The sequence below is a fragment of the Limulus polyphemus genome, unplaced genomic scaffold (genome assembly GCF_000517525.1).
Source record: "Limulus polyphemus unplaced genomic scaffold, Limulus_polyphemus-2.1.2 Scaffold1845, whole genome shotgun sequence".
Classification (NCBI taxonomy): Eukaryota; Metazoa; Arthropoda; class Merostomata; order Xiphosura; family Limulidae; genus Limulus; species Limulus polyphemus.
In genome coordinates this window covers 6,677-18,948 of record NW_013667455.1, presented here as the reverse complement: position 1 = coordinate 18,948, position 12,272 = coordinate 6,677, and the positions used below count along the sequence as shown (strand labels likewise).

Below are 12,272 nucleotides of genomic sequence, written 5' to 3'. Positions count from 1 at the left end.
AATCAACAACTATATGAAGCTCTATCTCTCTCTCTACATAATATACAATCAACCACTATATGAAGCTCTATCTCTCTCTCTACATAATATACAATCAACCACTATATGAAGCTCTATCTCTCTCTACATAATATACAATCAACCACTATATGAAGCTCTATATCTCTCTACATAATATACAATCAACCACTATACGAAACTCTATCTCTCTCTATATAATATACAATCAACCACTATATGAAGCTCTATCTCTCTCTCTACATAATATACAATCAACCACTATATGAAGCTCTATATCTCTCTACATAATATACAATCAACCACTATATGAAGCCTAGTCTTGTCCTTTCAATTTCATTTGTTCCAGAGCTGCTGATGAGAGGTGGAATTCCTCGAAACCGTTATATAACTCACTGACAAGTGTTGAATCGAATGCTAGATTGGGCTTCATATTTATGTTTTGTACAGTATTTGCTTAAAATAAAACAATGTACCTCACTATTATAAGATTATCAATTTATGGTTGGGAAATATTGATTCAAATGTCCTCTATTACTCCTCACAATTCAGTCAAATTGTTTGGTTCTTTTTTACCTTTTCAATGTTCGTATAAGTCCATACAGCCTTAATAGTATTCATATCTTGACATTATGAAAGCCAAGTCATGGTTTCGAGTGTTTCATTGGCCTATTTACTTCCAAATATCGTTTCGTCACATTTTTTTGCATGCTGGATCACTTCATCAAAACGCTGTCATGATTGACTGATGTGGGCATGTTACGTTTCATTATGCAATATATATATATATATATAGTTATTATCTTAACATTAAGAGGACTGTAATGTCAAATGTAGTGGTCTATTTTAGTAATAAGTTTATATTTTGGTTTGTGATTATAAGTTCTTTAGTTTTGTTTTACAAGAGATATAAAAATTTAAGTTGAACTTTTATTTCGTATTCAAATTTGATGACGAGGAACCCTCTTTGAGACTAATAATGCTTGGAGACGGTTTCAATGGGTAACGAAGAAAAACTTTAATATAAGTTTAACATAACAGCAAATGTACAACGTTTTGACAAGGTTTTCTCACCATCATGTACCTGATGATGACAAAACATTGTCGAAACGTTGTACATTTTGGTTTTGATGTATGTTCCTATGCTTCCCATTGGCCACAAGTAGTGAGTAACAGTTGGGTTCTAGAATATAAAACATACCGTTTTAAAGTCTTGTTCAATTAAATTTAGTTAAACAAATTAAATTAAATAAACTGATATAGCTGAAGAAGACAGGAATGTTTTTCATAGATGGCGTATTCCATTTTCTTCGTAGGTCTAACTTGGGCTGGAGTCCTTTGCCTCTTGAGTAAAGAAAACAACTACAGCATGTGTGTAATATGGAGCTTATACACACACACGCACGCATATATATATAAAATTGGGCTGGGTATCGCCTAGTAGTTAGCATGTTGGACTTCGAAGTACGTGCTCAATGGCATCAACTCTTGATTCGAAGTCCAACATGGCCGGCATGGCCAAGTGGTTAGGGCGCTCGACTCGCAATCTGAGGGTCGCGGGTTCGAATCCCCGTCACAACAAATATGCCGTGGGGTCGTTATAATGTGACGGTCAATCCCACTATTCGTTGGTAAAAGAATAGCCCAAGAGTTGGCGGTAGGTGGTGATCACTAGCTGCCTTCCCTCTAGTCTTTCACTGCTAAATTAGGGACGGTTAGCGTAAATAGCCCTATTGTAGCTTTGCGCGAAATTCAAAACAAAAAAACAATTAAGCAGTTCCGGCTGTGTGTGCATTCTAAAAAAGTAATGGCAGTCAGTTCTGTTATTTAGTTCGAAGAACCAGGCAAAGCTGTTATTTTACTGGCTGACTGTCATCTCTCTGGTTAGTAGTTCAAAATCAGGAACACCTATATACCTGGACCTTGGGATTCTGATATGGTTGCTTATTATACGTACGCAATTGAAAACTCTAAATTCTATAAATAAATAAATAATGTTAAAGTTCACGAAAACAGCACAGTAACATCTCGGACATAGTGTGTAACACACTTTCGTAATTTATGTATTTCATAATCATCTTGCTTATTATCCTTGAGAACTGGTTCTTAATGAAGTTTCTGGTATTCAATATATTTGTATATGTTACCAAAATATCAGAACTCGAGATTCTAAAAAAAAAAAGTTGTTTTTGAAATCATCATAAAAAATAATTTTTTTCCTTAGAATCTTCTAGAGTCTTATTAATCACGTTTTCGTAAAGTTTTCATAACCAGATGAAGAAGAAATCAGTTAAACATGAACAAGGACAGAGAAGCAGTATTACAAACCGAATAAAACAAACAAACGCCACGATAGAAAAAAAATGAGTATTTTTGAGAAGCTAGAACTTTTTGGATTGGTGTATATTTTTGCTTTAGGTATATTTTCTGTCGCTGCAAACTACTAAAACTATTTCTTGTTAATTCATGACATAGCTTAGCCATATCGTATTTATTGAGGTTAAACATGCATATTTCGAGCATTTGGGTTCAATCTAACCAGCGCCACTTTTCTTTGTCACTAAATAAAATCACTAAATTTATTCAATTTATTTATTTCTAACTTTGCTTGGATACATGTCGGTTAGATAATGAACACAAAACTAGATGATTGATAAACATATGAACACGAGTAACCTGGAAAATAGTTAACTCTTTTATATACGAAAATATGGCAGTAGAACTACAAGTTGCAATGCGACAAAAAACAAGCACAATGCAAGCTTATCCCCAGATCAATATTTTTCAGTTATTGAATATTCTAACTAGAATTATCACGCAAAGACAATTTCTTAAATAGCGATAACTTCCAGCCATTTTGCCACCCCTTTTAATGTCTTTAGTGTAATTTCTATTTTGTAATGTTTAAAGTACATGATCCGTAGATGTGACATTATCATTTATTATAAATTCTTACTATAAATCAAATGATGCAAATGTTCAATAACATATCTTGTTTTGTCGGATTACGTTTCTACTTAGACAATAAATACTTAGTCATATATTAGTTTAAGTGCCTTTCAGTTTTTACTGTCACTAAATACGGGAACATTATAATTACGTTATGTAATAGACTGTGGAACTTTACTTTGATGCTGTATTGTAACCGCTTACAAAACAAGGAACAAGAAAATAACATTCTGAATAATGTTCTTTAAGCTAACTTCAAGATATCAGAGTAAAATTAGTTGTGATGTACATTCTCGTTGCACTCATTGGTTGTTATGGTAACCCCATTGGGTTGAAATAACATTCTGGATAATGTTCTTTGGGCTAACTTCAACATTCCAGAGTAAAATTAGGTTTTTCTTTATGCTTGTGATACTTGAAGTTTAAAAACTGGAGTACATATGAACCATTTCACTTATTATCTATACATATGGAAGAGGTTATCAATGAATTATACATTTATATTCTGTATCGTTTTCCTTAGGTATTGTTTTCGAATTCATTCCTTTGAATACTTTAGCATATGGAAACTTAGTGGTTACAGTGACCAGTCTGTGAATCTGAATTATCATGGTTTGGGGCCCGCTGGAACAAAACCGCGCTGGGCAATTCGGGGTTCTGGGTGCACTGTAAGTGTAACGATCAAATCTCACTATTTGATCAGACAAGGGTAGCTCTAGAGTTGGTGGTGGGTGCTGTTGAACAACTATCTTCTCTGTAGTCTTCTGTCAGTTGAATGTTAGTAACACCTATGGGAAAATAGTCCTTGTGCAGCTTTGAGCGAAATCCTGAACTAGAAACTATAGAAACACAATACTTGCAAAAACCTTTCCGGATATAGCGTGAAATGACAATTTATATATTCAGCGGGATCAATCCGTGAAACATAGTTGAGTTATTTACATTACGTCCTGATATTGTTCTAGATCCTCGTTTCTCAATATTTTCTATACCAGGGATCGGCTCGCTGCCTCTCTAAACCATCGTGAACAACTAAAATACAAGTGAAACGAAGAAACAATACGAGTTACATATAAATACGGAGTTCTGTCAGTGTTTGTTTGTTTGTTTTCATAAAAATCTAGCGGACCGACAAAGAGGTTTTTACGCACCTCAGTCGGTCCTCGGACCTATGGTTGAGAAACACTGTTCTAGATAAATCAACTTGCCATATCAACGCGTTATCTTGCGTTTCACACATTACACCTGAAAGATTAAATGCTAAAGTTATTGAGATATTTCGCAATCGATAACTGTAGTTGGATTAGTTTAGCATAAAATGAGAGACTGGCAATACGCCTGAAGAATATAATGTTGCGAACAGGGCAACAGAAATTTATGACTGTTTTGAGGAACTGTAATAAATCTGACACAGTTTCCGTTTGTATAATTTTCTAATCACTGATGACTAATGATGCCATTATTGGTATACATTATAAATTATCCCCTGGCGACTTAACATGGAATCTCTTACAAGCAATCTATTACATACTAAGTTAATTATAATATTAAATATATCAGTTAACATGGCTGAACTAATTATCGTATTCTTCATCGAATCTGTGTTCTCCTGCAGACGTTACATTTTTGCACTTAATACCTTCAAATGTTTCTTGATGAGTTTACGCTATAGTAATCATAACGAAAACACATATAAAAAAATGAGATTTGTGTTTATTCTATATTGACCTATGAGTATAATAAAAATTACTAACTCAGACTATTTAGAATTTTCTGAGGTACAATATAAGGACCAGGTTATGATTACCCATGTATAAAATCTGCTATCAATTCTTTGTTACGCAAAAACAAGAGATTTAAGTATCTACAACGTTCGTTTTAAAATAAGCGATAAATTATTAAACGCTCTTAGTGTTTCTTTCCTAATGGCTAGGTGCAAATATAGGAAATTATAAAATAAGATACAGATGGATAGTGTTACGAAAAATAAAATAAAAACAGAGATTATTGTACTTAAATTATAAATAAAACGTTAAGTATTTTGTTATACATATATATACTAAGCACGTTCTATTAAAACGATTTTTAGCCTCAACATGTCGTTACAGTCCAGGTCGCTCACGTCCGGTCATACTCTGTCTGATGATCGTGGGCTAACCCTGCTGTGTAGTTTCCATTGTAAAAATGCTCCATCTTAAGAAAATATTTCTGGATTATGTAGCGTACTGTTGCCTGATACAAACTGACAGCTTTTGTCACTGAACTTTATGTTCTTGCATTCTCACGTGTTATAAGACTTTGCTGTTTGCTGGGCCTCTTTCTGGATGGTGCTGGCGCCCTAAGTTGATTCATATTCTTATGTTTCCTAATGCCATTAAGTACAAGGGATACCCCAGTTTTAGAAATTCTAAGGCTATAATTTGAGAATATCTTTATGGTCTGAGTGCTGTTACCAATCCTTCTCAAAAGCAACCAATTTTCGGTAGTATCACACTATTTTCATAAACCCAAATAATGTCAGAATATAGATCTTATTAATTCCGTTAAACCGCGTCTTTATATTAACTGTGGTTGTCACGTGACTTGTTGATTTGCATATACAAAAGCGTTTTAATATAATATACTCTACCCCCTGTATAGCGGGCAAGAAATAATTAGTGTAGGGCCTGGCATGGCCAGGTAGTTAGGGCGCTCGCCCCGCAATCTGAGGGTCGCGGGTTCGAGTCTCCGTCCCACCAAACATGCTTGCCCTTTCAGCCGTGGGGGCGTTATAATGTGTTGGTCAATCCCACTGAGTAGCTCAAGAGTTGGTGGTGGGTGGTGATGACTAGCTACCTTCCCTCTATCCTTACACTGCTAAATTAGAGACGGCTAGCGCAAATATCCCTCGTGTAGCTTTGCGCGAAATTCAAAACAAACAAACAAACTTAAGTGTAGCTCCCCTATTGCCAAGTGGTAAGCTAGGAAAGTTAATAATTCCAATATTCGGGGCTCATTTTTGGTATGGGCACAATGCAGTTTTACTATCGTGCATCCTTGAATTTAAAACAAACAATTATCTTCAGTGCATAGTGACCTCACACAGATCTTTTTAGTCTAGTAAAAATATACATGCTGATTATATGTAAATAATGAGAACTAGTCTGAAAGGTTATGTCATATACATGTTGATTATATGTAACTAATGAGATCTAGTCTGAAAGGTTATGTCATATACATGTTGATTATACGTAAATCTTGAGAACTAGTCTCAAAGGTTATGTCATATACATGTTGATTATATGTAAATAATGAGAACTAGTCTGAAAGGTTATGTCAACGATTATAACATCTATGGGTGTTCAGACATTCAATAGTGGGTTGAGAAGCCTTCGTGGAATATCAAGAAAGTCTGGAACTTTTCCTTCTATGTACGTGACGATAAACGTGACACTATGGTCATAAAAATACTCGGAACAACTAATTGGTTATATTGGAGGTTTGTTAAGTTTCTTCCAAAATATCCTTTTTCGCGTTTACGATACTTCTTGTTCCCTAGTCAGCTGGGTAGATATGAAGTTGAATGATGCAATCTGTGAACTTGTTGAATATTTTTATCTAAGAAAATGAAAACCAATCGATACCTTTTCAGAAATATAAACTTATTTAAATCTATGCATAGCACGTTATGTTTCAAATCATAAGTATGAAGGTAAGTTCTATGAGCTTATTCGATACAAAGAAAGTATAAATTTTGACCTTAAAAATAAAATGTTTCTTTTGGTTTTCGTATCTTAAGCTATGTCTGTGGACTTACAACGCTAGAAATCGGGTTTTGATACCCGTGGTGTGCAGAGCACAGATAGCACTTTGTGTAGCTTTGTGCTTAACTACAAACAAACAAATATAACAGAAATTCCAAGAGCCTATTCAACAAATATAATAATATTAATAAATAATTTTAAAGTACTATTTAGACTTAATTTTCCTTCCTTTGAATAAATTGTTGTGATTTAAACATATAAATGCAAAAATAATTTTTTATTGCATGCTGCTGCCTTTTCTTTAAATGCATCAAGTGTTCTAGAGTTAATATTCCTTAATTTCACTCTAACTGGAGCGCGTGTGAAGGAAAACATTTAAAAGACAATCGAAAATCAGGGAATTAAGCCTAACACTTTTTTGTCACTAAAATCGGTCATCCAGAAAATAAGGTTTTATAAATTTACTACTCATGCAAACTAGAATTAGCTGTACAGCATTTTCTGAGTGGTCTCTAAGAATGAGTTGTATAGTATGCGTGATTTGAATGAATGATCTGATAGTTGGTAGTCACGCTACTCACTGTACAACCATCTCTGACAACGCAATGTATTTTCTTTGTTATAGGAATATAAAGTAAAAAAAAAAATAGATCTATCATGACACGAGATTATAAAGAAAACTGGTAGAAAATAGCAGACTAATTCGTTTCTGTTTTCATAGAAACAGCGAATAAATGACAACAGTGGCAGTAGTTATGAACGTCCATTCTTTAAGTGTATACAATAACAATATGTGATTGAAGTTTTATTTGTACAAATCTTTCAGCAATAGAAAAAATTTAGTATTTGTTGTTCTATTTTAATTTGCGCTCAGTTTTATCAAATGAAATTGGAAACTATATTTAAAAACATAGAGAAAATAATCATTTCTATTTGGGAAACAATTTAAGAAATCAGCGTAACAGTCTGAACACGATTATTGGGCTTGATTCAAAGAAATTGAGCTTACATAGAGTCGTTTAACATGGCGTATTATCTTTTTATCTCTAGTACTGCAGTTTCGCTTAATACGTCCGCACACAAATAAACAAATATATTGTGTCAGGAAATATTTTCAAATATATTTTCTCTTTCTTTGATTAGAAAAACAAATGGAATGCTCACCGGTAATTTTATATGAAGAAAAAATATAAATATTTACTAAATAAGTATTTTACTAAGCTATTAACGGATGATTAAGAAACTATATACGCCATACAACTCCTAACAAGATTTCTTAATAAAATAAAAAAATTATAAAAGACTGCTAATTTATTTCAAAGATGAGCTAACGTCTTGGAACACTTTAGCTGTTACTACTCTACTAATCAAAACACGAAATATATATAACTAGCGAAAATATCCGTCTTCGCTCGGGTTATTAGATTCATAGTGTGTCTATTCTGAACCCATTTTAGCATAAAAGTTTAACCTGTATATTGTTGCTAAGCAACATGACATAAAAGCCATTGCTGTTACCAAAACGCAATGGTTTTATATATATTAGAAGTTGTTATGTAAGGAACCACTTTATTTTTATGTAGTTTTTCGCTAGTTCATCTCATTAAAAAGATGCGCACGTGGATAAGTAATAATACTCAGGTGCACACCCTCAGGGTCCACTCAGTATACTTGCAAAATTTCAGGTTTCTAGGTTCTTTCTTCTTGGAGTTATGGTGGTCACATTTCTTTTCTATGTGGTTTTTTCGCTAGCTTGCCTCATAAAAAGATGCGCACGCGCATGCGAGCACGCCCATGGCTAATTAATAATACCCAGATGCGCACTCTCAAGCTTTCACATAGTATGGGCGCAAAATTTCAGGTATTTAAGTTCTTTCCTCTTTGAGCTATGGTGATCACAGATACAGACACGCACGTGCGCACGCGCACATGCACACACGTGCCTGTCTGTCTGTCTGGATGTGATTCTTATTTGTAATATAAGGAACCACTTTTTTCTATATGGTTTTTCGCTAGCTTGACTCATTAAGTAATAATATTCAGTTGCACACCCTCAGTGTCCACTTAGTGTGTGTTCAAAATTTCAGGTTTCTAGGTTTTTCTCTTAGAGATATGGCAACCACACATACACACAGACACACCCTTTTATTATTATAGGTATGTTCGAGAATAATGGATGTTTATCAATATATATGACATGCATTACAGTATAAAGACTTCTATATTGACTATAGCTTACAAAGTTAGTTAGTTCGAATTTTTGACGTTAGAAAATAAAAACAAAATTCATTGTTTCTGTATATATGTTCAGATGAACGGCACCGTATACTAAATTTTAATAAATCATGAACATATTTTTTTATTATGCTCATATTGAACTAAAAAGTGGTTAGTCAATAAGTTAATGATTTCTAAATGATTTTTACATGACGAACTAACGATGGAACGTTAAAAATATTTCGCGAATAGATATATAAAGTTATTATAATGTAATTACTTAATTATTACTATATCAATATAAACGGAATATAGAAACTAATTATCAATGGAAGATATTCGTACATCCTGGGTCCCCCGGTGGTACAGCGGTACGTTTTCGGATTTGCAACGCTAAAATCAGGGGTTCGATTCCCCTCGGGTAGACAAAGCAGATAGCCTGATGTGGCTTTGCTATAAAAAACACGTGTACATCCTGGCATGGCATGGCCAGGTGGTTAGTGCGCTTGACTCGCAATCTGAGGGTCGCGGGTTCGAATCCCCTTGCTGAATCAGGAACGGCTGGCGCAGATAGCCCTCGTATAGCTTTGCGCGAAATTCAAACCATTCGTACATCGTTGCTGTAGAAACAGGCTATAGATTATGACTAACAAGAAATCTGTCTTCCTTATTTTAATTACGACCAAATCCATTTTTGAAACATGTGCTTGATTGTACGTTTTAATTACGACAAAATCCATTCTTAAAGACCAAATATATAACTCGTCAGTGAGTAAGTGCTTAGATAGCTCAAAGACGAGTTTGTGATCCTCGCCAGGCATATAGAAATACTAACTTAGTTACAATTAAGAATATCAAGTTCTCAACGCATTATTTATTGGCATAGTTCAGGTTTGAGAATATGCAATAATATATATATAAGTTATCAATGTGTTGTTATACTTTGATTAGATCAATATCCTGCAAGGTTAATTACTCTAATTGTTACCCTCAGGTAACAGCAGATCTTTTAGTGATACAACACTCCCTGCCACGTGTATTATAACACATGTGGTGTTATAGTAATTGCAAATCTCATAACCTGCTACTGATGATAACCTTGTGATCAAGATTTACTTACAGAGGTTTCGAATTTCATGAACATGAGAGAACAATTCGTCCATGATCGTAACTCGAGGGCCTTATATCCTCTTAACTAATCACTTGTGTTCCTGTTCTTTTAATAAGATGATTCTTTAATACCACTTCTAACCAACTTTTCCGATAGTTAAAGATTGATTTGGAAAGCAAGTATAATATGCTTAAATTACTGCCAAACTTCAAATGTTCTATGTGGGCAAAACTATCCATAGTTTTACAAAATGTGTTCTATTTTATCACTATTTCACATTAATACTAAGAATCAGCGATTGAAGTTAGCTTGGAAAAGTTATTGTTTTGTCCATCTAGGTAATGAAGCAGACAAAGGTTAAATTACTTTATTCAATTAAGTAGGGTTGAGTAGAACTAAAAAAAATTACTTTCAATCAACGTAAAATACTTAACTATTATCGTTTGCTGTTATTTGTATTTCTTTTTTTCTAATATTTAGATGACTTTAATAATTGCTTTTTCCTGTTTATTTTAATGCTGGAGTTAATGAATGTTGTTCGTTTATTTGTATTTCTTTTTTTTAATATTTAGATGACTTTAATAATTGCTTTTTCCTGTTTATTTTAATGCTGGAGTTAATGAATGTTGTTCGTTCATTTGTTTTTTCTTTCAATAGGTGGTGAAGATGTTGGCTGTTGTTGTAGCTGTATTCGCTACACTATGGATGCCTTATCGTGTACTTTTGGTGTACAACTCACTGGCTAAGGAACGCTATATGGAACTTTGGTTCCTGATGTTCTGTAAAACCATGATCTTCATCAACAGCGCTATCAACCCGATTCTGTACAACGCCATGTCTGTCAAGTTTCGACGCGCCTTCAAGCGGACATTGTCGTGTGGAAGAACAAGACAAGAAAAAGGATTTCGAAGTGTAGCGATAACGACACGTCTAAATATTACTCAGAAAACTACTGAAGCATGAAGCACGTTTTTGTTTTGTAAGAAACACAACTTATTTACCTACTAGTATGGTGTATAACGCCAAAACAACAAAACATAGTACAGTTGGAATGATGTTTCTTACAATAATAAAAAAAATAGAACAGAGAAACGGGAGAAACAAACAACGCAACTACAATACTTTTATAACAATGATAATGGAACCTTTGAACTTTATAGGTTCAAGCAATACTTCTGGTGAGATTTTGCTGTGGTATTGAACATGTGAGGGTCTTCTGTTAAGTAATTCTTAACAAATGAGCTACACTGTTTCGCTTATTTAATTTCGGTTGAAATCTATTGGCTAACGTAGTTTCTCTGACTATTTAATCAGAGTTAAATGAACAAAATGGAGCACTTCGTTTGTATTAATTTTGTAAGTAAGCGTTTTTTGCTTTATAATATCTATACATGTATAAACGAATATTTAATGTCTAGATTTGAGAGAACATATAGCATGTTTAAAAGATGTATAACGTTGACATTAACTCCAGTAATTATGACAATATATGAAAATAGGTAACAACTAAAGATGAATTAATTTTAATAACTCGTCAACAATCTACTTTAAACCGAGACTGATTTTTATCATAATTGTAATATTCCCCACTCTGCTTGTTTGAAACGATTATTAGATTAGTATAAATAAATTGTTATGAACAAATATTTTCAATTCTATTGTAACCATGTTTTGACATATGCGCTATACACTATACTACTCAGTACCTAATAAATTACTGATCAAATAACATTGCTTTTCATTAAAATACGAACAAAAGTGTATAAGATAGTTAACATCAAAAAACGTGCTGTATACTTTTTTCAAAGTAAATAACAAATCTTTGAGTTCTGTCTGTTCAGAATTTAATATATAGCAGAGTTGTGTTTAGTGGATTGACTGCGTGTCTGGAAGCGAATATCTGATGTCAAGATAGACTTTCGTGACGCGCTGTTTTTATATTATGCACTATTTGAAACAACGAAAATAGTTGAACCTAAGAAAGTTTTGTTAAAATTAAAGTTGAAAGTTATTTTAAAGATCAAATCGTGACAAAGTGGCAGCTTTTGTACGTTTTTTGCTAACAAAGCTTTATACACTTGAAGTTTTGTTTTTTGTTTTTTTTTATGTTAAGCACAAAGCTACACAATGGGCTATCTGTGCTACTGGGGGGCCCACTTGAAGGAGAGAGACAAAAAGATGAAACAAGTTTGTTTGTTTAATTATGCACAAAGCTACACAGGGGCTATCTGTGC

At 33.6% G+C, this 12,272-nt stretch overlaps 1 protein-coding gene across 1 annotated transcript in view; it reads left to right on the top strand.

Annotated features, from left to right (window-relative positions):
• LOC106465125 (thyrotropin-releasing hormone receptor-like) overlaps positions 1 to 11,775 on the top strand; it is a 32,882-nt gene extending 21,107 nt beyond the window's left edge. Inside the window, exon 2 of the mRNA XM_013925324.2 lies at positions 10,696 to 11,775. Coding sequence (XP_013780778.1) covers positions 10,696 to 11,001 — 306 coding nt within the window. The 3' untranslated portion in view covers positions 11,002 to 11,775. The remainder of the gene's footprint in view (positions 1 to 10,695) is intronic.
• The last annotated feature ends 497 nt before the right edge of the window (positions 11,776 to 12,272 follow it).